A 27,857-nucleotide genomic window follows, 5' to 3' on the forward strand; every position below is an offset into this window, starting at 1 on the left:
ATCAGTTAAAAAATACAACTGTCAGTCGCCGGTGCCTGACGCGGCCCAAATGATATAAAACACCTAAAAGTCATTTCACAGCGCCATGTCAAGCATGTTGTCAGGCACGATGTAAAATTACGTCTCGTAATTTGGCGGCAACGGCTCATTTCCTGCGCAAACGCACACGGCTATTGCTCACGGCTGCTGCCGGATGTCTAATGTCATATGTCAAACGACGTGTTGTCGCGCGGGTGCGCGCACACCCACCCGCACCCCTCTATACCCCTCTCATGTCTACCGATGCGTGTTTTAGTTGCACAATAGTTTCGGGAGCGTGCACGCATAAATATTATCGGATTACTATACTATGCAATTTATAGCTAATTTTGCTAGCCATGGATGATTTTGACGTATCTTTACTGGATTTGCAACAAATTGATGAGTTAGAGCGGCAGTTAACTCAAAGTAACTGTCAGTTATTTTTAAATTTTCCAAGTGAGGGTGAATCTAGTGACGAAGAGGAAGAAGTTTTGCAAATATGCACCAACAGGAAGAGGAGACGTGCGATTGAAAGCGGAGATGAAGAAGAGATTATAGAACAGCAGGTAAGATCACCAACCACTCAACAAAAATCTGATTTATGGTCTGAGCCGTCACGTAAGCGAAGACAGATTATACCTTTTACAGAGTGCCCTGGCTTGAAGCCGTACAACCTGAGAAGTTCAATGTCTCATTCAAAGCCAGAAGAGTTTTATAGTTTACTAGTCCCAGATATGATTTTTGAATCTATAGCTATTGAAACAAACCGTTATGCCAAACAAACGATCGCAAAGTTGAAATCTAAGAACCAAATGAAAAAAAATTCTAGGCTACTTAACTGGATTGAGACGAACACGGATGAAATAAAAAGATTTTTTGGTTTGATTTTATTTATGGGAATCGTAAAACTACCTAAAATAGCCGATTATTGGTCGACTGATCCCATGATAATGCAAAATTTTCCCCGGACAGTTATGCCACGCAACCGATTTGAGATTTTATTACGAATGGTGCACTTTTCCAACAATGAAAATCAACCTTCTAATGACCGATTGTACAAACTGCGTAGTTTAATTGAAACTTTAAATATAAACTTTGCTGCTCATTACAACCCCCAAGAAAATTTATGCATTGATGAATCCTTGGTCCCATTCCGAGGCCGAATCCTTTTCCGCCAATACATAAAATTGAAAAGGCACAAATATGGCATTAAGCTGTTTAAATTATGTACCAATCCAGGATATACAGTCAAACTTCAAGTTTACTGCGGAAAAAAAGACGAGACTGAATATACAACGCCCAATAATGTTGTGATGTCTCTTATGAATGGCTATCTGCAAAAAGGACACACGCTTTATACTGATAACTGGTACACCAGTGTAAATTTGGGAAAGAAACTGTTGGAAGAAGATACGCACTTAGTAGGAACCATTCGAAAAAATAGAAAAAACTTGCCAAAAGATGTTATGACAGGAAGCTTGAAGAAAGGAGAATTTAGAGCAAAGGAGAATGAAGACGGAATTATATGCATGAAATGGAAAGATAAGCGAGATGTTTATTTGCTTTCAACAAAACATTATGCTACATTTTCAAGAACGGTCAAACGAGGCAAAGAGATCATTAAACCGAAAATTGTGATCGATTACAATAGTGCCAAATCTGCTGTCGATCTTTCGGATCAAATGATCGCGTATTCGACACCGCTTCGAAAAACGGTCAAATGGCACAGGAAACTGGCAGTGGAATTGTTGTTGAATACAGCTTTGCTCAATTCCTACATAATCTACAAAGAAACGACGAAATCGAAAATAGGAATAGTAGATTATAGAAAGATATTGTGTAAATACTTTACACAATCTGGAAAAGAAAACTTGGAACCGGACGTGTCATTCAATCGGAACAAAAGGCAAAAGCATGAGTTGGCTAAAAAAGAAGGTCCAGTGAAAAAAGCGCGAAAGTACTGTGCAAGATGCTATAAAATAAATGCAGATACTGTGGACAGAGTTTATGCCAGAAAAAAGACAAAACAAGTCGCAACATACTGCCGCCAATGCCCAAATGAACCTCATTTCTGTCTAGATTGTTTTAATTTTGAACATAAATAATATTCTTAATATTTTTATAATTAGATAGTATAACAATACTAAAAAATCTGTTGTAGTTTTATTCTTGAAATAATGTTTCTATTCTTAGTAATGGTCCTCAAATAAAATAAACTTAAAATTAATTGTATTTTTCATTCCACTATGTAAAAAAATATGTTCCTATACAAAAAATAGCAAGCCATGCCGAAAATGCTGTGTTGGGGGCCGCGTCAGTCATTTCCAATAGCAAATATATATAAAAACGTGCCAGGCGGCCCACAGCACTCATTCAAATGTAACTCTATAGTGTCAGGCACCAATGACTGACATGGCTCAAACGGGGTATGTACCTGTCAGTCCCCGGTGACTGACATGGCAGAATACGTGTTAAGAAAAGTCGATTATTTATTAATCGATTTTACATACTTAAAAAAAAAATCGATTAATTAAAAATCGATTTTTAATCAACAATGTCACATCCCTACTATACACATTATAAGAGATTAATGGTCACTGAATTATCTTCTTGTGCAGAATCTGGAGGTGATAATATATGGGGAGATATACTTCACGGGAGATTTATGGACATCACGCGCAAATGAGTTTTATTTGGCAGTAACGGCGCACTATGGTAATAAAAGGTTAGTGGAAAATAAAAAAATATTATTAATTTTGCGGTGACAGACAACGCGCCCAACGTTAGCGGAGCGATACGTGATATTTGGTAGAATCATTATGGGTGCTATGTACATAGTACATTAAATTTTATTCTACAAAATAGTTTAAATTATTTACAGTCCGGAGAAAACATAATCTAATAAAAAGAAAATAAAAATGTGCGACGCTTTAAAATTAGCTCAACGGCGCAATCTAAACTTTTAAAATCGCAAACAAATGAGGAGAGGGAAGAACGTCACGGCCAAAAAAAGTAAATCATCAAAGGATGTTTCAGCTAAAAATAGTAAATCGTCCAAGAAAGTTACTACTAAAAATAGTAAAATCCATAAGAAGCCCAGGCTGTAATATATTGGCCTTAATCACCATAGTTAGGAATTCGCCTTATACAAAATTATGAAGAAGACATCCGATCCTGCACCGCCGCCGTGCCGTGGGAACGCTGACTCCGCAGCACCGCTCCGTTTCCACCGTATAGTCCCGAACGTGGGAATTCACTCTGGGCGCTAACATTGCCCCAGCAAGTCACCACTTAGGATAGTTAGTTTTAATTTAGGTTAGATTTAATCCAAAACATGTAATATTCTGTTTTGATTAAATAAATACATATATATAAGTAATTCGGTCTTTCTGTATCCTGGCTGCTGCATCCCGACGCATTATATAACTAGGCCATCAACTTCCAGACAAGAAGATGGCGTTTGTTTTTATTGTAACGATATAAACTACACTTACCTGAAATCTGCCTAAAATTGGATAAAATGTCAACTCTGGGCGATGGGCTCATACTGCATGTGCAGGGGTGGATGATGAAGACTTAGCAGAAGTACTCATATACACGTTCTGTGAAGATGAATGAGAATCCCATCTTACCCCTTAACCCCATCATGCCCCATTTATCATTCCCCATATTACCCCACATATGGGGCAAGACGGTTTTTTATGTTTGTTAAAAAAATATTATTATAAGAAATTTGTGTTAACATTTTTATCCGAAGAGTATGCCAATTTGTAGTTGATTAAGAAACAAAAGTGCCATAAATAAATGAAAACATTATGTTAATTTTTACTGTAGTATGTAATAATTTTCTCTTAGCGTCCCCATCATAGTTCCCCCATCATAGTCCCCAGCATCATCCCCAGTATAACAAGTCCCTACAATATAAAAAGTGACGCCAAAAGTCCCTCATCAATTTATAGACGTGCTGCTAATACATCTGGTCACTGTATATTTGTAAATTGTTTCGAACCTGACCGATTCCTTATACCATCTTCTATAAGGGAACTAAATAACAATAAGTTCTCTCTTCCAGCTGGTGCACATATCGGCCGGCACAACCTGTTATAGATTAGATTAGAGCAAACAGTTATAGATTAGATTTTTCTAATATTTCAACTATGCCAACTCTTTTATGCAACTATTGCTGGGTATGAACTCAGATTAGTTTTATGAATTATTAAACTGTATGCCAAATACAACAGAAGAAGTACCATAATCTATTATAGCTTTATGTTTTTATCAGGTCAAACTGAGAACTGGTGACAGCAATGACATATTGGCCACTCTTTTTTAAATCCCTCGGTCTACATTGAAACGATCGATGATAAAGGTCAAACATTGTGTAATAAATGATTTTGTCCCCTTGTATTTGGGATTAAATTATGGCTGTAGAAGATGTTATTTTTAGAAATAGGATTTTTCTTGAAAGATTACATTAATTTCCTGAAAGGTAGTCCTGATATGCCGCCACATATTAAACTCGCAATAGTAATTCGTGATGCTACTTAGATATATTACACTCGCAATAGTAATAGTTACATATATATATTTCTTCAAATAAGTTTTAATTATTTATTTCAAAAATAAACATATCGTCTGCAAAAACTAGTTAAATTTGGTGAAACCATTTATGATAGTGTGTTGAGATGGTCACATTGTGGAATGTCTGGGGCCACACAAAGCCATAATAATGTTGCTATAATAACTAGTTCAAATTTAAGAAATGAGGAATCTTGTTTAAGATCATTTTCTTAGAAGAGGTGATGTTTTTGTTCTCGATAAATGTTTTCGAGATGTCATAAATGAACTCCAAGAAAATGGTTTTGTCACTTAGGCGCAAAGAATCTGACATGTTTAAAGCATTTTTGGCCGTGATCAACGTGTTCAAAAGTTCAGAGCGGATAAGCGACGAGGACGCATTAGTCGGAATTCCTCTTGTCCTTAAGAATGAAGCAAGCGTATGGTGGCAAGGAATGAAGTCCCACCTTAGAAAATCATTTACCCCGATAGACCAGGGTAGAAGCCTTTAGAATAGTAATAGTAATAGTAGAGCCAGGGTAGAAAACATACCAACTTTTTGAAAAAAGCTGATATTTTGACGGGTGAGTTTTCGATTGAAAATTAGGGTGTTTTTTCGGTATTAATTCAAAATAGGGTGAAAAAATAAATATTTTTAATCAAATAAATTACAGCGTATTTGGGACATAAAAAGGTAAGTTTTCGCCAAATTTCGTTAAAAAAAAAAAAAATTGTAAAAGATAAAAATAAAAAACCAAAAACTTGTTTTTTTGAATTTTCACATATATTTTGAGGTTATGTGAAAAAAGTGTAAATACAAAAGTTTTAGATCTTTTTATTACCTACAACTTTGCCCTTTGATTTTTTTCGATAGGACTTTTAGTTTTGCCGGAAATCGAGAAAAACCGTTTTTTACCCTTAAAGACTCACCCCCATCCCCTCCCCGACCTCAGATCGCCCGTAAATTATTTTTCCCTTCTTTTTTATAATATTCCCCTCCTTTTCTAATGGGTTTCATCCTACTACGATTTTAATTGGTTTTAAAAATTATCGACCCTGGTCTACGAAGAGATCTGCATACCTCATTTATCAGGAAACGATGTCCTCACTTCAGGAACCAGGCGTTACAACTGAGTCGCTCATAGCTCAGAAGCGTTTGCTCTTCTCTTTATTGCCAAGCCCAGAGAAATTGTGCTAACAGGTCGATAAGCTTTTTGGTTTTCTGTGTCTGGAGATCTCGAAACTCCTTTAATTCATACGATGGGTTACTCGAAGCCGCCGAAGGGGTCGAACAACTTCTGCGTAGCAAACAGGATGTACCTGCTGCGAAACCAACTGTTCATGCGGAACTCTCTTCAAAAATCTAAATCTAAATATAGATAGGGTAAGTCTAGGAGTGATGGCCGTGTCGACGCAATCCTGCCGAACTTCAGGGCTTGGCTGAGAAGCAAAGGCCGTGTGACCTACCGCCTGACTCAGATGCTCACCGGACATGGCTGTTTCGGTGAGTATCTGAATAGGATAAGGAGGGAGCAGACGGCCCAGTGCCATCATTGTGGGTGCGATGAGGATTCTGCACAGCACACGCTGCAGCACTGTCCAGCGTGGGAGTCTCAGCGGCGGATCCTCGTCGAAAAATTGGGACCGGATCTCTCTCCATCGGGGCGATGGTTCAGCGTAGCGAAGCCTGGGACGGCATGATCACCCTCTGCAATGACGTAATGTCTGCAAAGGAAGACGCCGAACGAGCTAGGGAGCGCGCTGAACCCGCTCGGAGGAGAAGGAGGAGTCGCCGCGGGCGTACGTAACGCCCCAGGCGCGGTGTCCCTGTAGTTCCGGGACCAGAATAGGGCTACGGTATCCCCTGCCTGTCGTAAGAGGCGACTAAAAGGGGCTTTCGGGGTTACGGGCGGCAAGAGTGGGAGCTCGAACCGCCCGGCTAGCGACCCCGGGAAGGACGACGGTATGTGTGGTCGCATTCCGTCGTATACACTAGACGGTGTGGTGACACAATGGCGGTCACCTGGGCGGAGCCCGACGGGGCAGTGCGCTGAGAGGACTCCGGTCGCGTTCCTTTGGAGATCCCGGAGTCCTCTACGCAGCGCCGAGGACGGCCACCGGGGGGTTTTTAGTGCGGTAAAAGTCCCACATAACCCCGTGTCGCACCCACGGCACCGGGTACCTTTTGAAGGTTTCCCCCTCGAAAAAAAAAAAAAAAAAAGGAGTGATGGCCGTAGAAGAGATGGCCATCGCAAAAAAATTCAGGAAGGAATTAATAGATGGCGTTACTGCTCGTTTAGTTCGCGGCTCGATTGCGGACGTGTGTCAGCGGTTGATCTCACAAAAAAAAAAACCTAAAAAATAAGTAAAATCATCATATTCGTTTTGGTACACTTAATTATTTTATGACAGTATTAACAATGCATACTGTGAAGTAGTTGTTTTGTAGTGGAAGTGCATTATTTGGTATTTAATGAACAGTATAAGAACAAAACTATATTCTAACCTATAAACTACCGGTGTATGTTATTATTATTTTATACAGCTGATGTGGCCATCTGTCCTTAACAATTAGGAGAGATGGCCATATATTTATTTTTTAACTTATAGATTACTTACTTTATTTTTATATTACTTTTTTTTAGATGCCGAATGTATACCAAAGAAAGGCTCTAAGTCTACGCGGTACTGGGACGGAAGAAGAATTGCGAGCGGCTATGGTTTTGGTGCAAAAAGATGGCGTTTCAATTAATGCTGCGGCTTATCTCCATGGGATACCTAGAAAAACCTTAGAGAGGAGACTGAAAAGCAAGACAATAAAAAGGGCCCATGGGACCATCATGTGCATTTGGTCAAGAAAATGAAAAAAAAAAATCTTCTCTCATAAAATAAATGCAGAAGAGTGGTTTTCCATTGACTATTGATGACTGATGTGTGATGTTATTACTTCTAGATGGCCATTAGACCTATTACAATTCGGTCGCAATGCTAATTTACGCAAAAGAAAATATTATTCTATTGTTGTTACCAAGTCATACATCACACCTCTAACAGCCTTTGGATCGCATAATTTTTAAACCATTGAAAATATATTATTACGAGTTTTGTAGATTATGGATAAAACAAAACCCAGGTCGTCGTATTTCTAGGCTGCAGTTAGGTATGCTATTGAATCAGGCTTGGGGCAAAACCGCCTCCGTAGAGAACCCCTTAGCCGGATTCCGGGCCACCGGTGTTTTCTCCTTTAATCCCGAATGCGTGCCGGATTATGCATTCACTACTGAATATTGTAACAATCTAAAGAACTCTGAGAATATTCTTCGCGTAGCACAGGATATTCAAAATTCTTCAAAACTTATCTGATGAGGTTTTCGAACCACAACCAAGTACTTCATCAGGATGTTGCACTTCAACGACAATTCCAAACATCACCACGACAAGTTGCACAAATTGCGGCCAGTGATAATACATTTGAACCATAGATTAGTAAAGATTACTCACTCCTAACAAGAAAATGTACCACGTTTTGAGAATTGAAATAGTTGCTTAAAAACGTTTTGCCACGTCTCCGTGCTAAAATGTCCCTAAAATATTTGAAATTATTATTATAAATTGTTTATTTATCATGTAAATTACGCAGTATTAGTTATTTATTCGTAAATTTTCTCTAAAAATGTTTTTATTTGTCAAGAATTCAAAAAAAGAACTTACTATAATAAGCCATTTGCGGCTTCATTCAATTTCAAGGCGGCGAAGTATCTTTACTAATCTATGATTTGAACAATAAATTTTCTAGTGTTGCGATTGACCAACGCTTATCAATCGATGAGCAAATGTGCTCAACAAAAGTCGGACATTTTTTAAAGCAATACAGTCGTGGTCAACTAATTAGGGACACTCTTTGGTTAAACCGAATTGTGAATTTATTTTTATTTTCCAACGAGTCTAAACCATATTCCATATCTCTTACATGTAAGTATAATTAGTCATTTATGTGCCCGATTATACAAACAATAACAACTTCTTAAACATTAAACCTCTTTACAGTATAGCTGATAGATTATCGTAGTGCTATTTGTTCAAATAATGCTGGCTGGCCATTTAATTAGGGAGATATTGCGTTCTATTTTCAAAATTTGAATCTCAATACTTTTTTACTTCTTCTCTTATTGTTTCGTGGTAGTTTTGGCGGCAATCCCGATATTTATTTTAAGTTTTGAAAAATATTTTGAAGAAAAATGGGTAAAAATAAAAGTTGCGATCCAACACTGCGAAAAATTATCATGAAGTTTGTTGTCGAGCATGGTTGGCCATACCGAAGGATAGCAGAACATTTAAATTGTTCAAAAACTATGGTATACAATGCAGTGCAACATGTCAGACGCAATAACACAGATTTAAATGTGCCCAGAACAAAGAGATCGAGAAAAACAACTCCGCAAGAAGATAGAATGATAACCAGGTTAGCTAAGAAAGATCCGTTTCTAGGCTCTATTTTAATTAAACACGAAGTGTTTGGGACAGACGAAAGAGCTGGTGTCTCAGCGAGGACCGTTCGACGACGTCTGGTAGAAGCAGGGTTGTTCGGAAGAGTGGCTCGCAAAGTACCGTTGTTTAAGAAAGAACATAGAAATGCTCGTTTGGCGTTTGCACGTAAATATGGACATTGGACCTACGCCCAATGGCAACATGTATTATTCTCTGACGAGACCAAGGTTAATTTGATTTCTTCAGATGGAAGGCAATACGTACGGCGTCCAGTAAAAGCGGAAATTAATCCAAGATTCACAAAAAAGCAGGTGAAACATGGCGGTGGAAACATTAAAATGTGGGGTTCATTTTCTGGGCGTGGAGTGGGACCTGTAAGGATAGTTCAGGGTAACTTAGACCAACATCAATACAAGGCAATATTGGAGGAAACGATGCTTCCCTATGCTGAGGAGCATCTCCCTATTATATGGACGTTTCAGCATGATAACGACCCGAAACATACCGCCCGTTCAGTCAAGTCGTTTCTTACCAGTCAGTCAGTATCGGTGCTAGATTGGCCAGCAAATAGCCCGGACCTTAACCCAATCGAGCACCTTTGGCACGAAATCAAGAAAAAAGTAGCCACTTATCGTACCACAACTTTAGATGAACTTAATGAAGCTTTTTGTGAGGCATGGGCAAACATTCCTGTCGAAACATGCCAGAAACTGATAATGTCTATGCCACATCGGTGTCAAGCGGTAATTACTAACAGAGGTTTTGCTACTGGGTACTGATTTTACACGTAATAAAATAGAGCTGTTAAAGATATTATAATACTGCAGATTATTAGTTTTGTTTAACTCTATTTTTCATTATAGTTTACTGTCCTTAATTAAATGTCCAGCTACAGAATTATACCTTAAAATTGAATACATGTTCAACCTTTGATATTAAATACTTTTTTCTATTTATTTATTATTTTATTTACAGCCATTTAAAGCATAATAATCGGACCAAATTATGCAAATAATAGTTACTGAGAAATCAATAGGGTTTATTATTTGTATGTACATAACCGGTTATTGTTCTTCACTATCTTGAATGTCCCTAATTAGTTGACCACGACTGTATATGCCGAACAAGCCTCACAATTGGGGTTTTAAATTATTTGTCCTCTGTAGCTTATTGGGATATTCATATAATTTTATAATATACGCGGGTAAAGAAAAATATGACGAGAGACTACCAAGTGAAATAGGAGTTGTTGGACAAACTGTCATGAGGTTGATCAGAGTGGTTCCTAGGTAAAGAAATCATATCGTATATTTCGATAATTTTTATACATCTTTGCCCCTAATGTATCATTTGGCCACTGAAGGCATCCATTCTTTAGGAACTATACAGAGAAATCGTTTGGGGAAAAGTTGTAAGTTACCTGATAAAAAAGATGTAAGGTGAAAGCACTAATGCTCGACACTGAACTGAAGGATGACACTTTCGAAAAAAATCTTTTCTAATAAGAAAAATAATCATTTAATTTACATCACTACTGAGGTTAATGATACCTAGCGCCATCTATGATACGTGCTCAAAAACTTGCGTACACTTTCAGAAGCAAATTTAACCCATTACCGCCCTCTGTACCTGCACAGGTACAACTACTTAATCGATAAATTATGTATTTTATCTGTGGTAAGTGTTGAAAGTAGTTAGAAATTACAAATCTAGATGACACTAGTTACCATATAATAAATAAAAATAGGCGGTGGCGCGAAAACAAATGTCACTTATTTTGTAATAAAATACGGAGTCCAGACACGACATACAAGGTAAGATTATTTTGTTGGTTTTTATCAAAAATAGTGAAATATTTCAACTTCTTTTTTTATTTTTATGGAGTCTATTTATTTGTGTTGGTAATAATAACATAAGAATTAAAGTTTATTACAAAACTTGTAAAGTAGGGTTTGTTTCATTTGTTGTACACAGGCGGGTACAGCGGGCAGATCCGTACTAAAATTTCGTTTTGTTTACAGTATTACTTATAAGTTGAAATGGCCAATCGGAACGTATTTACCAGCTATAAGAGACTGGAGGAAGCCTTGGAATCAATTTTGGCTGATGAAAGCAATGATGAAGAGTACGATATGGTATTAGTGCCACCAGATCCGGCTGTGGTGAGTGATGAGGAAGAAGGTAATGAAGATAATTTGGCGGCTTCAAGATTCCCTATGGACGTTCCAGGGACTATTGAGGTAGGTCGGCGTCATTCTGACTACGATGTTTCGGAATTGAGCGACAGTGATGATGAGCCGCTAAGACCTATTCCTGCAAAACGTGCCAAAAAATGTGATGTACATTTACCTGTATGGAGGAAAACTCAGCCAACCTATAGTTCTATTTATGAAATTACCGATATCATACAAAAGAGACAAAAATACGTTGTTGAAAGCTTAGCAGACTGCAATCCCGTAATGTTGTTTGAAAAAATATTTGATCATGACGTAATGGATTTGATAACAACTAACAGTGTCTTGTACGCTAATCAAAATAATAGGCATGGTTTTGAACTTGATAGTGCATGTTTGAAAAAATTTTTTGGTGTACTGATACTGACCGGTTACCATGAATTGCCATCTGAACGTGCTTACTGGAGTTTGGATGAAGACCTTGGTGTTCCATTGATTGCTAATTGTATGTCACGCAATAGGTTTTTGGAGATAAAAAGAAATCTTCATTTTGTGGATAACGGTATAATAGATGGTTCGAAAGATAAAATGATCAAACTCAGATCATTATGCGATTTGATTCAGCGAAACTCTAGTCAGTGGGGTGTATTTCATGAAAGCTTGTCTGTGGACGAGTCCATGATCAAATATTTTGGGCGTCATCCATCAAAACAATTTATACGTGGAAAGCCTGTAAGATTTGGTTATCGCAATTGGGCTGCGACAAGTTCAGATGGTTATTGCTACGCGTTTGATGTTTATTGTGGAAAATCCACAGAACCTTCTAATGATACCCTTGGTGCGAGAGTCGTGAAATCTTTATTGGCTAAAATGCCTGTAGTTCCTATAGAGCATATCGTATATTTCGATAATTTTTTTACCAATCATCAATTGTTGCTCGATTTGGGTAGACTAGGTTTTAGAAGTACTGGAACCGTTCGAGAGAATCGGACGAAGAAATGTCCCCTGATCACAGTAAAAAATATGAAGAAGAAGCCTAGGGCGGAATATGATTATAGTTTTGATACAAAGAATGAGATAACTATGGTACGTTGGAAGGACAATAATGTCGTTACAATGGGAACTAATTTTGATGACATAGAGCCTCTGGGCAAAGTCAAACGATGGTGTAACATCAGAAAGCAAAAGGTTGACGTAAATATACCTAAAATGTTTGTCAACTATAATAAAGGAATGGGTGGAGTTGACCAAATGGATCAGTCTATCAGCCTTTATCGGATTTCAATAAAAGGAAAAAAGTGGTGGTGGGTTATATTTACCTATTTGTTAGATATGGCGATATCAAATGCTTGGCGACTACATGTTTTGCTCAGTAAAACTAAACAAGAAATAACTTACATGGACCAGTTATCTTTCAGACGATTTATTGCACGGACTTATTTACGTCCAACGAAAACTAAGAGCCGTCCGTCATCCTCAGCGGCACTAGGGGGTCGGAACAATAATGGTCATAATCCTGAACGGATGGAAAACCCATTGCGATGTGTTATCTGTCACCAAAGAATTCGCTGGCGTTGCGAAATATGTTTGAAAACGCTATGTGTTGAACGACCTTGTTTCAAACAATTTCACTCCTAAAGCGCCCATTGTACACGGCTGAGTACACCCCTAAAACTTGATATGTAAATATTTTTTTTTCATTTTATCTTCTTATATAGCATATTTTATCCCTTATGGACTAATAAATAGAAAAATAATAGAAAAATATACTGCAGTTTCATTTTGGGCGTTAATGGGTTAAAAATGACGTCAGTTGACGAAAAACAATGTGTTTCCAAACGCGACGCATTTACTCCAGCCAATGGATGTTGCCGTTTTTAGAAGCCTTAAGGGATCATGGAAAGCTGCTGTACATTCTTGGCGGTTAGAAAATATTGATTCGCCCATTCTACGCAAAGTAAATTTCTGTCCTTTGTTAAACAAAGTGTTAACAGATACATTAGCACCCACAATATTTCAAAATGGCTTTCGTAAGTGCGGACTGGTACCATGGAATCCTGATGAAGTGTGCTGTGTTCTAGAGTTCAAATCAAGAATCTACTGAATTAACACAGATACAGAAAATGGCGAAAATTAAAGAACTAGAATTGGGAAAAAAGTTTTTGGAAAAATACATAGATAACGAAAAAAATTGCAGTTTAAAAATTGTGAGGTATGGATTGGACCCAAAGAAGACATAGAGCTATTTAAATTCTACAAAAATGTTGAAAAGTCTTTAAACAACTTAACAAGTCCAAATTTACCACTACAACCCGACAGTGCCTGTGAAATAGTGCCCATATCTACGAGTATAAGTGACGACAATACTGATGTAACATCAAACATCCGCAACAATGACCTAAGCATACAAAATTAAATACCTCATAATAACAGCTTGCTTTTAGATCTAAATAAAAGCAATATTTCTTTGGATAATCTGGCTGAAAACTATAAAACACCAGTTAAAATAACCCAACATAATACTGACAGTACAACCATCAGTGCAGATCCTTTGATAATGCCTTCCACGTCACAATTTTCACAAAGCCTCTCGCATGATATAGGTAAAATTATACCCAGTCCCTTTAAAAGAGCTTTGTTTTGGCCAACACCTAAAGAAAATTGTAAAAAAGGAAGAAAGAAAAAATACCCTCTGTTGTGTCTTCCGTGCAATGGCAACAATATTATGAAAACAAGGAGAGGAAAAAGAATGAAACAGAGGAAGAGAAAAAATAGGAGATTAGAAGAAAAAACAGAAGAATGAAGAAGCAAGAAAACTTAAGGCTGCTCAGAAATTGGCTAAGAAAAGCCAAAAGGCTGTGAAAAAGAAAACTAAAAAGACTGATAACTATAATGACTCAAGTACTGAAGAGGAATGGCTAGAATCTGGAGATAGCTTAGATGATTTAACTGACGAGCGTCAGACTGACAATGAAGAAAATGTCTATACTGATGAAGAAAATTACCATAAGAAAAATAAGATAAAGCAGGGTGATTATGTAATTACCAACTTACCTGGAAAAAAGAAGTTTCACAAGTTTGTTTGCATTGTCCAAAAAATATCAGGCAAAGAAATTGAAGTTATGGCAATGGTAAGCTGTGATAAAACCAAAACTGTATTTAAGGAAAATGAGGAAGATATTAGTATAGTAAGTGAATCTCAAATAGTTGAAGTTCTCATTGCGCCAACAATGATTGTTGCAGGTGATAGGATTAAGTATAAATTTAATTTTCCATTAAATTTTGACGGGTAACTTAATGTGATGATAATTTTTAAATTTTAAATAGTTTAGTTCTTACATGCCAAAAACTACATAATTAAGTAAGTACTTATAGGCAATGAGGGTACTTAAACATTGATTTTCTGACAGCTATTTTATTGTATTCTGTTACTAAATTACTTAATAATTTTAAAGCTAAGCTGTGCTCAGTTTTCATTTTATAATTTTTTTTTATTGATTTGTTTTGACATCTCAGTCATGTCTACTATTAGTGCCAATTAATGTCTATTTTTAGTGGACTTGATTTTTGATGCTGTCATCTTCTAGTGCCTATGGCAAGGTGAAGAGGAATATTATTTTTCATTAAAATACGATAGTTATAAAAGATTTTATATGAATATGTTAATTTTTAAATGTTGCTCTAATAGTAAAAAAAAATGTGATTTTCATTCTCTAATAAATACATTTGATTTTGAAGGATAAAGTTTGCTTTGTCCTTAAAGTGTCTGGCATTAGTGCTTTTACCTTAATGAAAAGTTCCATACCTCGAGGAACGTATGAAGATTATGTCACCAATTTTGAAAATGTGGACATATCTGCGGTTTCGTGGAAAGACAACAAACAAGTAGTCCTGGCATCCACTTACGTAGGTGTAGAACCCGCAGCAACAATCAAAAGGTATGACAAAAAAAATGAAACGAAATCTCGAAATTCCTTGCCCCAAAGTCGTAAGAGAGTATATATGGGATGCACATATGGGAGGTGTCGACCTTATGGATTCTCACCTTGGCAGGTATAGAATTCGGATCCAAAGCAGAAAATGGTACATGAGAATATTTTACCATCTGTTGGAACTAACCATCATCAATGCCTGGATTTTTTACAGAAAAGTAATGGGTAAAAGGGGGAAAGCCGGCAAAGATATCATGAATCTTGCAGACTTTCGTTCTGAGTTAGCAGACACACTTTGTAAATATTCCGCACCTATACCTAGGGATCGCCCACGATCTACGTCAACTGAAGAAGCTGCCCCGCCTCCCAAGATACGGAAAGGAAGGCCCTGTCAAGTTTTACCCCCATTAGACGTGATACTAGATGGCGTGGGCCATGAACAAGTAAGAACACCTAATAGGATGAGATGTATATTTCCAGCTTGCAATTTGAAGACTGTAATAATGTGTGCGAAATGTAAAGTTCATTTATGTGCTAAAAAAAGCAAAAATTGCTTTAATGAAAAAAACACAAAAAAAAAACTAATTAATGCATGCATACATTTTTTTTTCAAATTAAAAATAAAAGGTCATGCATTTAAGAGTTATAGATATGTCTGAAAATAATCGGAAAGACGACGACGTTGAATTTTGGTTGCGGCAGTTGGAAAATGGCGCTATTTCTGAAGATGATTTGGAATCAGATGGCGATGATTTTTATCCTACCCAACAAGATTTGTTAATGTTTTGGAAAGTGATGATGACGGCGCTGCGGGCAATAATAATACTTAAAACGACAAGTTCTTCCCGATCCTCCTTTGATTGTAGACGATGCTCTATGATCAAATAGTTGTATTATACCCATGCAAACCTTAGATATTCAGAGACTGATATGGAAAAGACAGCCGATGATATATAATGAAAATCTAACTACCTTTCGTGGCTCAGAAGTTTATCCTGAATGTGTGATGAATTTTCACACACCGTTTCAGTATTTTTCATACTTTTTCTCTGAAGAGTTTTTAGTACATATTGTAAGCGAGACAAACAGGTACGCTGTACACTAATCAGCCCGAAGTTATTACACTTGGAGAATTGAGTAAGTATTTAGGAATATTGATTTACATGAGCGTTTACCATTATCCTAGTGTACGTTGTTATTGGGCTAACAAGCATGGGTTTGAGGCGATAATAAAAGCGATGCCTGTCAATAAACTTGAGAAAATAAGACGTGTTCTTCACTTCAATGATATAATAATAATTTACCAATAGACCATCCCCAGCATGACCGACTTCATAAACTTCGTCCAATAATAGACCATTTGAATGAAAAGTTCTCCAGTATTCCACTTACCCAACGTTTGTCCATTGATGAACAGATGTGTTCTACCAAAATGAGTCATTACTTGAAACAATACTTACCCAACAAGCTTCAAGTTATTTGTTTTATGTTCACTGACAGGTTTTGCATATTGCTTTATTATTTATTCTGGTAAAGAAAAAGAAGATTGTTTGCCTAATGAGCCCGATATAGGAGTTGTGTCACACTCAGTCATAAAACTTACAAGAATAATTCCCCGAAATTGCAATCACATTATTTACGATGATAATTTCTATACTTCATTGCCCTTGATGTACTATTTTGCCAAGGAAGGTATTCAATGTGTAGGCACTGTGCAAAGAAACCGACTCGGTAAAAATTGTAAGTTACCTTCAAAACAGGACGTGATGAAGAAACAAGTACCTAGAGGGTCGTATGTGGAATTTACTACACATGTCGATGGAGTAGATATTGCGTCTGTTTGCTGGAAAGATAATAAGCAGGTGGTACTGCTCTCCACTTATGTAGGCACTGAACCAGTCGAGAGTATAGAACGGTATGACAAAGCCGAAAAGAAAAAGATCTCTATAGACTGCCCAAAAATTGTCAAGGAGTACAACGCCCATATGGGAGGCGTTGATCTCATGGATTTATTTTTGGGCAGATACAGAATAAAAGTAAAAATCAGAAAGTGGTATATGAGAATTTTCTACCATCTTCTAGACGTCGCAATAATAAACTCTTGGGTTCTATACAAATTGGTTGAGACCAAAAAGGGATTGGAACCGAGAAAACTGATGAATCTGGCAGAGTTTAGGACAGAGCTTGCTGATGTACTATGTACTTATGGTGCTGTGTCAATACACTAGAGGACGTTCAAGTAACAGTAGTATCGATGCCGCAGGACCTCAAGCAAAAAGAAAAAAAGGATGGCAAGTTTTACTGGCTGTTGACGTTCGTCGTGATAATCTTAGTCACAACCAAGTAAAAACTGAAAGTCGCATGAGATGCTTGAGGCAGGCTTGTGAATTGGCAGTTTAAGATTTGGCCCTGAAGGCCTATTTGAAAATTCACCCTGTATATTGGTAAAATGTCAATCTGCCAAAAGGAAAGACGGAAGTATGTCTTTAGTTTCTTTCATGAAAAAGCAGGTTCGGTTCCCTGATAAAGATCAATCATTTGTACCTATCACGGATGTTGTAAAGAAACTTCCAAAACCATATTCTACTTCAGGAACTTTACATACAGCTGCTTCATTAAATTTAAATTTTGACTTTAAGATGGGTCAAGTAACTAATAACTACTAAAAAGTATTGATGTTGTTTCCTTTAATAATTATTTTTTGTTCTCATTAAGGTTATTTACATTAAGTTATAACAATAAGTTTGTTACCTTTGTTAAAGACTGTCCCAGGCCGTCCAGAGTTTTATCAAGTCTATTCAATTGATAGTTATTGAATTGTTCGCTTCTTGATTCTAAGAAATAAATGAACGAGTACTATAATAATATAAGATACAAATAACATAAATAAACTGTTCATTATATTCTAAGGTTTCCATATAACCCTGGTTTTTCAAAACTGCCCCTAGGGCTTTCAAATGTGCCCAATCCATGGGGCACATATAATTGTTTGAAATAAATTAATATACTTAGACTTACGACTAACTAAAAAACCATGAGTCAATTACGTATGTATGATGCATGAGTATCTTTTCCGTACTACATAATATGATTATCTTTCTAGGGTTAAAAAGGCCAAAAAGGAGCGGCAAAATGCTCACCACGCGCCCACTGACGTTTCGCCAAAAGGCGCACACAATCTAGATGTTTAACCCTACGACATTACGAAAAGTTGATTAGCTTGGCCGAAACGGTCATAAAGACATAAACGAAACACACAAGACCTAATTAAAACTTTACGAAATAACGATGGAAAAATTAAGATTAATAACGTCATTGTGTTTATCATTTGTGATATTTGTAAAACTTTGGGAATGGTCCATGGAACCTTATGGAATCCAGAGGACCCAACGACGTAAGTTTTATTACACCATTCACAATTCACAAGAATAAATAATAAAAGCGTGTTAAAAAGAGTACAAAGAAACAAAGAATTTTAAATTTAGTCTGTCAAAGTAAAGATCAGCAAGCCTTCAAAAGTCAAAACTCAAAATGATATATCGCCAACATTGCCAAAAAAACGATGGGCTACTCTATAATAGTCTATGAAAGCCAGGGTTGCCAACTGTATAATATTTTTCTCGTATATAGATAAAATCTCATATCTTGCCTTTTAAACAACTCCCGGAAAGATTGTATATACGCGAAGCAATCTCTGATATATTGTCATATTTATGGAATTAATATTTTTTAGTTTATAAGAAAATTTAATAACATCAAGCCAAATTAAAACTAGATCTTACGTTGTTAGTGTAAAAAAAAATATATCAGTTATGTGTATTAAACATGTGATATAAATATGAATATACATTGATAAATATAATCTTAATATATTATTTTTGGTAGTTTTGACATGCTAGCAACACCAAGATCGCCAGTTGTTCTTTTCTTTTAAATAGTGTTTTACGACCTTGGGTTTTTGACTTTCAGCCTAACTTTATTGTACTTTCATTATTATAATTTCATTTATTAATGTTTCCTTCATTTGGTATAAATTTCTAATTGAGATCGCTAGTTGTGCGCCAGGGGCTAGGGATGCTATTTTTTCCGAAAAAGATGGGTTCTTGAATCTATTCAACTCGACATGTGACAAATCGATTCACGATAAAATCGAGGTCTATAGATTCGTTATTCCAAAAATTGATTTTCGATCTATTAAGGGTCATAGCTAGTGATCAAAGTTTGTTATATTAAATTAACTTCCTAAAGGTCTAATTTCGATTTTCTAGGATGAAGTATCGATTGACTGAATCGATTTGTTACTAGGGATCGATTTAAATAATCGTATTTTTGGCCCCGAAAATCGATTCATCGATTTATACGTCATCCCCAATTTGTCAAATTTGTTTTGTACATTGTATTGTACCTCTTTGACACCTTATTTCATATTTTAGTCATTTTGTGTAGTCCACGCAACCCGTATCCTATAGTTATTTATCTTTGCCCACGCTCCACTGATAAGCTCTTCTTTTTTAGATGCTGCAGCTACTTTGTGTTTTAAGTTTTTTCGTGATCTTGTATTAGTGTGTGTTAATAGAAGCATACATACAGACGCTGCACCTACCAAGTCAATATCCTGCTTACTACCGTCGGTGTAGATGCTACAGGATGATGATGCGCCGGTGTTCGCCCTGTCCTGTTTGTTGTACATGTCAGCTATGTTAATCGCCACTATATTTGCAAGATGAAGGAGTTTCACAACAAGAGTTGGCCTCTCGAACCTTGCGGTAGGTAGTTGGTCTTACCTGTGCGTTTTATTTGTTCCACCAACCGTATCTCGCGTATTGCAAGATCAACAGGTGTGAATTGGGATAATGCAAGAGCAGATATGGAGATGGTGCGATAAAATAATCTTAATCGCGTTAATTGCGAATACTCTTGGCACGCTAAGTACGGAGATTTGAAGCTAAATATAAAGGCACTGTGCCTTTATATTTTTTTAAGTTATAAAAATCACTACAAGGCATGATAAAGTTGGTTCTAATTCGTATTTTGAACATATTGGTGACATGTCTTTTTTTGCAGTGCTGCATTAACAACCTCTTTGATTTTATACACTTCTTTATATTGATAATGCGGAAGAAGATGTCAATTTCTGATTTTGAAGTAATATTATTGCACAGTTGACACATTTTAATATGTAACGGCCCATTGATGAGTGTATTGTGAGCACCCGTTACTAACAGGTGCTCAAAATACACTCAAAATACATTAATGGGTAACTTTGGACCACATTGGAGACTGGCCAGTAGTTCATTGGTAAAATATATAGAATTACTACACAGCAATTGTAATTTATGTGATCGTTTGATGGTGGTAAAGTCAGTCAGAGTCTATTTCTATCAATCTATCTATCTATCTTCTTAGCATATTTGTTTTTACAACTTTTGGGCCTGCCTTTTTTTCAGGATTTTCTTTTTTTTCTCATGCTCTTTCTATTTTCATAAAAAATTTCCACTGCTTCAGCAAAAATTGATTCCCTGCTTTAACAGCTAGAATTTCTTGGTTGTCTTTATGTTTAAGTCTGATGCACTTATTTCTGTCAATTATTCTTTTATTCTATTCTTGGTGGAAAATTTTACCTTAAAAAAAAATCATACTTTCGCTATTTCCCTACATTAATTGGGTTATAAGGATATTAGGAAGAGTAAAATAAAAAAAAATCAGTTTTCAGGATATCGCACCCCCGGTGCAACAGTGTCACTTATGTAAAAATGTAGTTTTTCAGGAGAAGCATTTAAAACTTTGACACCTCACACACCAATGACTTTATAATCTTATAAAGTCATTGTTGTGTGAGGTGTCAAAGTTTATCTATATAGATAAGATTAATAACTCATACTACAACGTCGACTTTTAACTTTACTCTTGGATATATAATGACCCCTTAATATTGTAAACAATATTCTATACAATTATTTAAACTTTTTCAGCCCCTCAAAAGTGACGTTGTGGCTCTAACGAACAATTGTAACTGTAGTTATGTCATACCATTGTCACACTAAGGTAAAAAGAAAACATGAACAAATTGTTATATAGTTTTATTTTAGATCAGAAATATGGACTGTTATTAACGAAAGAAAAAGATCAACATTCTTCAAAATAAACATAATATACTTTGTACTTCTCAACATTTCTACATAGTGTACTAAAAAAAAACAAGAAATGTAATGTAATGAAAATGGTAACTAGGTTAAAACTTAAGTTAATATTTACTTATAATTAAAACTAACTTTGGGCTCAGTACCAATGCTTCTAGATCTAGTAACTACCTATCTGAATTCTAAGTTTAATCAGACTTGTGATATCACAACGACTTAATCACCTATGTATTTAATCATTCTTATTAGCGTAGTAATTAGCCACTCTACTGTCCAAGACCCGCGCGTGACACTCGCCTCACCTGTCCACTCAACAAATGTCACTTTACTTTTTTTAAGCGCTCGCGACTAGTTCAACGAAAACGATTACTACTAAAAAAGTAAGAGAGCTATGTTCGATAAAAAATACTCACAGAAAGTTCAAAGAATATAAAATTTAAATTAGCCTAAAATAAATAGCTAAAATTACTAATAATAGACGGAAAAAAAGCTGGAAAATGGATTTATTAAAAAAAAACTCGTAATTATTTTTTATTTCGAGTTTTACAAAAAAAAAACATAAAAGTTATTAGGTACAATTAGTTTAAAATATTATTGTACATTATATATCCTTTCAAATGACACTAATATCTAAATATAAATATTTAGTTTTCTGTCAACAAAATCTAAACAAAGTCAAGTACTCATCAAGAGGCCCCGGGCATTGAGCGACGATAAATATAATGACAAGATGGCCGCCCAGATAAGGTTCTTTACACACGTGACGTTTATTTCAATGAAACACAAATAGATTCAGATTTTTTAATCAACCACATTTACATTTTTTATTATTATTATCTACAATATAAGTATATTAATTATTATATTAATTATTATGTATAATATTAAATTATATAATACTAGCTGACCCGGCAAACGTTGTTATGCCATATAAATTATTTCTAGGTAATTTCTAGCGTAGACAAAAAAATACTAAAATGGCTATTAATAAATAGTGGTTGGTGCTAAAAAGGTAAAAATTTAGGGTTGTATGTATTTTTAATGCCACATTATAAAAAAATAAAAACAAAAAAAATTGTCCAAAAATTAAAAAAAAATGTTAAGGGTGAGCAACCCTTATCACTTAGGGGTATGAAAAATAGATAGTAGCCGATTCTCAGACCTACTGAATATGCATAAAAAATTTGGTAAAAATCAGTAAAGCCGTTTCGGAGGAGTAAGGCAGCTAACATTGTGTAACACGAGAATTTTATATATAAGATTAAGAAATGTGAAAGTTGTCAGTCGGTCAGTCACATGCTATGTCAGTCAGTCGGTCACGGTTATTTGTGGTATTCTCTAAAACAGTGTTCAATACACAAACTTATATTGCATTCAATACATTTCCATATAGTCCTAGTATCTCTTTTCCGACGCGTGCACATCCAGCAACGCGCTTTTGCACGACTCATGATGCGAAGCATCAGAGAGTGCTTTACGATCGAAAAATTTTTTTCGCTTCATTTTGGCGGCTATTTTTATTATTATAGCCTTGATAGTTCACGGAATCAAGATATTTTGCATACTATTGTCGAGATAATTTAATGGAGATTAATTCCATACTTTTTAAAAATTGATTTACTGCAATAGAATTGGAAGAAAACACCAAAATAGGTCAAAAAATTTTCCTGTCCGTCATCTGTGAAACCTGAAAACACTGTAACTTGTGAAAAAATCCATCATATGAATTATTTTTTTTTTTTTTATTCTAATCGACGATTGTAGGTCACTGAATGCGAATGAGTAATTAATTCAGTGTCGTTTAATTGCAATTAATAAAAAACGAAAACTACAAGACTGTATATCTATAGATATTATGTACATTTATTCCACCAGGGTTGCTTGTGCAGTACCTTCTTCCTACTACAGCTGTTTTTTCGGCAATTAATTTTGAACGACTTAAGTTTTTTTTTTTTTTATATTTCATAATTAAATGAGCATTATGAGTCGTGCACTTTTAGATTTTCCAAACTTTTTTAATATTGGATCGTATGGGGAAGTGGTCGGTATCAACTTTTGGTCGGTCGTTTGAACGTAGAGTCAACTGTCCTGGTTCAGTTTTGTTCATATAAAGTCGAGGTTCAGTAGTCAAGTCGATGCGTCTATGTATTTTAAGGAGGTCTTCTGCCAAACGAACGCGGAACTCTCTGTGTGACATTTTGGAGCCCTGCGATGTAAATATCACAAAAGCGTTAAATACAGCAGTGCTCAGCAATCTGCAGAAGACCTTCTTATACCATACCTTATTTTTAATTCTTTCCACGGGTTGAGCAGACAGAAACTGATCTTTTCTATTAACTCCCCCCATGGCCTTATTATAGTCTAGTACAATTTTTGGTTTGTAAGTTAGTCGGTTGTCTTTGTTTTGAGTTCCGACTTGTAAGTGGTGGTATGTAGAGATCATGCAAACCAAGCATCTCGCCATACCATCACTGACAAGTCCGAACTGTAGCTCGTTACTACCTCGCCCTGTCGTAAATCAGTCTTTGTAATAGTTTTGAGCGAATCAGGCATGAATTCACGATTTAAACGTAATGTTCCGTAGCAGTCAGTTTTATGTAGTTTCAGACAACGCAATAACAATGGACTGTTGTAGAAATTATCCATTATTATTGTGTGTCCACGGTTAAGTATTGGCTCCGCTAAATCAAAAACAATTTTAGCGGTAGCATTGGTAGGTCGTACTAAAGCAACATCTGGTCGGTCAGTAGTGTTATCTTGTGTAATTGTCACGTCATTGGTATGTTCCATCGTCTCGGTATTGGGCTGTTCAATTATCTCGTCATCAGGTCTGTCAGTAGTCTCATAATCGGGTCCGTCAGTAGTTTCATCGTCAGCGACGGTTATCGGTCGGTGTACCTTGAGAATTTTTCCCAACATATACAAAAAACTTCCAAAGATAGCCACTGTGAGACTCGCAAAGCTCATATGTTTTGACACCAACTTGGGCAGCTTTAGTGGCAATTTTTTGAGCAAAGCTCAATCGCCCATGCCATTTTAAGAGAGACTCATCAATGGCAATCTCTTGGGATGGCATGTATAATGTTGAGAATTTCTCATTTAGGTAGTCCAATACTGGTTGTATTTTACCCAGTTTAGTCCTGTCAGTCAAAGTCTCGTTATCGACGAAGTGATATAATGATTTCAGCAGTGTGAATCGATTATACGACATAATCCGAGAAAAATATGGCATTGTACCAAAACCGTTGAAAGAGAAGTATTTCTCTTCCTCTGGAAGAGGGTACAGACCCTGCAGAATCAACACTGCTAAAAACGTAATCATTTCGTCGCAATTAGTCGGAGTCCATCTATGCAGACGCGATGTTGGAAGCATCTTGTTCTCCGCTGTTAAACGAGCTATCTTTTGTTCTGCATAGGGGTTCGTCTCAGTGCAAAGTCGGTCGATGAAATGAATATCGAACATTTTGTAAAAAATGTCAACGGGGGTCTTGTTTGTCCGGTCAAAAGTCGGTCCGGAAATCCCTGTAAAAATCTCTCGTCGTCCAGTAAAATTTTTCCTATCCTTCTTCCAGTCAAAGTTGTAGTGGTCTTGGTCAGTTACTAAGTCACGTAAAATTCGGTCATTTAGTTCGTCTTCAGTCCGTAACACTTGAGTCTCTAATTCGGTCATGTCAGCGTCACATGCAGGTTCAGTCGCTGCGCTACGGATGAACGGTATATAAATGTCGTTGTCGTCAAAGTTAACGTCCAAGTCATCGTCACTGTCCTCGTCTTGCAGCCAGTTTTCAACAGTCCTGTCAAAAGCAGCGTCGGTAGCATCTGAAATAAATAAAATACGTATTAGGTAATGCGACTACTAGATTATTCTTCAATGAGTTAAAAAGCGGAACGCAGTTAATACTTACTAATAGAAGTTCTAAGTGAGGTTTTGGCCGATCGACTTTTCACTTCGACCTCTGCCCCCACGATAATGAAATCTATCAAAAAAGAGAAAGACGTATTAAGAGAAAATATCAGCGTGATTACGTGAATGATTATACAATTTTGTGAATATTACTTAGTCGGACGACGATGAAGAGGTACGATAATGCCTCTTCTTAGGTCTCCGTGAAGCCAACTCTAAATCTAGTCTAGTTGAGAGTCGGCTTGGCGAGCTATAGGGTGAATTCGGAACTGTATCCGCTTCTGGCGTACCCATATTTTCGTATTCGATAACTTGTGGCTCGGGGTCAATATCTGGTTGGGGTTGGGGCTCGGGCTCGGGTTCGGGTTCGGGCTCGGTCTCGAGCTCGATTTTAGAGGGTTCGGTCTCGAGCTCGTGCTCGATCTCGACTTCTCTCTCTTCGGGCTCTAAAAGCGGACAAGGGTCACGATCCGGGGATGGCCTCCTGCGGACAATCCATACTAATATTATAATTGTGAAAGTTTGTTTGTTTGTCCGTCTTTTACGTCAAAACGGAGCAACGGATTGGTGGAATTTTATGAGGAGATTGTTGAGGGGCTGGAAAGTAACATAGGATACGTTTTGTCCCTTTCTATCCCTTAACCCCCTTAAAATACGTATAATTTATAACGTATAATATTTTAATTACCGTGCTTGTCGCTTTCGTGGAGGTGCGTTAGGGAGGAGTACACGCTGAAGCTCAACTTGTCGCTTGCGATGTACAAACTCCTTTCGAACTTCAGCGGACATGGAGTTAAGTCGGCGCTTAGTCAGTGCTTTCTGCGCTCTGATATTTATTAACTCCAACCTGCAAAAATAAGATGCCCTGCTATAGAGAACTAATCTAGACAGAAATATATTTTCAGTCACCGAAAGCACAATTATTATTATATTTATGGTAGAGGTTCCTCTCCAGGCTATTACGCCCACGTCCGCACCCGCGTTCGCGTCCACGTCCACGTCCGCGTCCGCGTCCACGTCCAGGCCCGCGTCCGCGTCCGCGTCCCCGATTTCGTTCAGGCACGTTTCCTCCACTTGTTGAACTAAAATCAATGTTTTAAATGTATTTTATTGCAATACATTATACACGCGTATATATGTAATACAATAATAATGTACTTACGGCTGTGCCTCTCCATTCTCGATTTGGTCACTGTAATACAAGTCAAAATTAAATAAAAAAATAACTATTTGATATACCGTTTTAATTAAACTATTGAACGACAGAATAATAATGCGGATTTCATTTTTTGAAGATTATTTCATCCAAATGTCTTCCGTCGAGTTGCAAACACTGTTCAAAACGGAGCCTCGTGTTCCGCGCCACACGCTGCAGTAAACTTGGTTCAATGGTGCTGATTTCTCGTCGAATGTTTTCTTTTAAGTTCACAAGAGTTCGGGGATTGTTAATGTAAACTCTCTCTTTAAGGTAGCCCTAAAAATCCATAGGAGTCAAGTCGGGGGACCTTGGTGGCCACGGGATGTCCCCAAAGCGACTGATCAGTTTTTGAGGGAAAGCTTCCCTAAGCAAAGTCATCGAATCTCTGGCCGTATGTGCGGTCGCACCATCCTGTTGGAACCACGTGTGGGATGAGAACGATGGGTGAGCTCGCAGGTTCGGCAAAAATAAATCTGTAATCATGCGTCGATAAATCTCACTATTGACATTTGTCGCCTGGCCCCGAGCATTTTCGAAAAAAAATGGTCCAATTATCCCATTCGTGGATAAGGCGCACCAAACAGTTAGCCTCGAGCAATGCAATGGTTTTTGGTGTTTCAGTCGAGGGTTATGGGATCTTGGAGACCAGTAACGGCAGTTTTGCTTATTAACGTGTCCGTTTAAATGGAAATGAGCCTCGTCACTCCAAAAAATGGAATTCACAGTTCGAAAACGCTCCAGCATCATTTCACAAAAATTTTGCGTGAAACGAAGTCACTTTCTTTCAGTTCTTGAACGATTTGAATTTTGAATGGATGGAACTTTAGATCCTTTTTTAAAATTTCATGGATAATCGCTCTTGGAAGTCCCAGTGACGCTGCCCTTTTCCGTATCGAAAGTCGCGGACTTTCACGCAAACTTTCTTCAACCAGTTCAATGTTTTCGGGAGTCCTTGAAGATCGACTGGGCCCTGGCCGTGGGGTGTTCATAGCCGAAGCAGTTGCGCAGAACCTCTGCACCCAGGAACGAATTAAATTCACACTCGGTCCATCACTTATCCGTCGAATACCGAAGTGTGAACAAAATTGTTGACGAGCAATTACGTACGAATCGTTACTCTTGAAAAATGCCTCGGTGGCGAACGCGCGATGCTCACTCGACCACTGCGACATCGTGACTAAGCGATCCGCACGATCGCTGATTCCAATGACACCACCCTCCCCCCGCACCGTTTATTACTTTTTGAAATAATCGTATTTAAAAACATAAATCTGCCGCCAGACTCCCTCTATAATTCATAATATTATTATGCGTATAAATCTAAAATAAATATGCAACAACAGTAATAAGCCAAGCCAATAAAAAAAACGTCCGTCATCGTATTAAAGATCAATAGTAAAAATTGGCTTACATGCAATTTTTTGGTTTACAGTTTTTTTTAAT

General features: G+C 36.9%; 1 protein-coding gene across 1 annotated transcript; it reads right to left on the minus strand.

The window, feature by feature from the left end:
• Positions 1-24,184: 24,184 nt before the first annotated feature.
• Positions 24,185-27,559, minus strand: LOC140752945 (uncharacterized). The gene is made up of 4 exons (XM_073087246.1): positions 25,905-27,559; positions 25,507-25,700; positions 25,218-25,289; positions 24,185-25,131 (listed from the first exon to the last, which is right to left on the minus strand). Exons 1-4 carry the CDS (start codon positions 26,003-26,005, stop codon positions 24,185-24,187), a joined length of 1,314 nt encoding a protein of 437 aa, XP_072943347.1. The 5' UTR covers positions 26,006-27,559.
• Positions 27,560-27,857: the final 298 nt, after the last annotated feature.

The sequence above is a fragment of the Epargyreus clarus genome, unplaced genomic scaffold (assembly GCF_041222505.1).
Source record: "Epargyreus clarus isolate Ecla_fem2 unplaced genomic scaffold, WU_Ecla_fem_2.2 ptg000026l, whole genome shotgun sequence".
Taxonomy (NCBI): Eukaryota; Metazoa; Arthropoda; class Insecta; order Lepidoptera; family Hesperiidae; genus Epargyreus; species Epargyreus clarus.

Bases quoted from the DNA above. Each gene is read 5' to 3' on its own strand.
- LOC140752945 (XM_073087246.1), bottom strand. From the start codon at position 26,005: ATGTCCGCTGAAGTTCGAAAGGAGTTTGTACATCGCAAGCGACAAGTT. The intron at 25,701-25,904 runs GTAATTAAAATA...GATTGTCCGCAG, and splicing joins CCACGAAAGCGACAAGCACG to GAGGCCATCCCCGGATCGTG. The intron at 25,290-25,506 runs GTACGCCAGAAG...CTTTTTTGATAG, and splicing joins TATCGAATACGAAAATATGG to ATTTCATTATCGTGGGGGCA.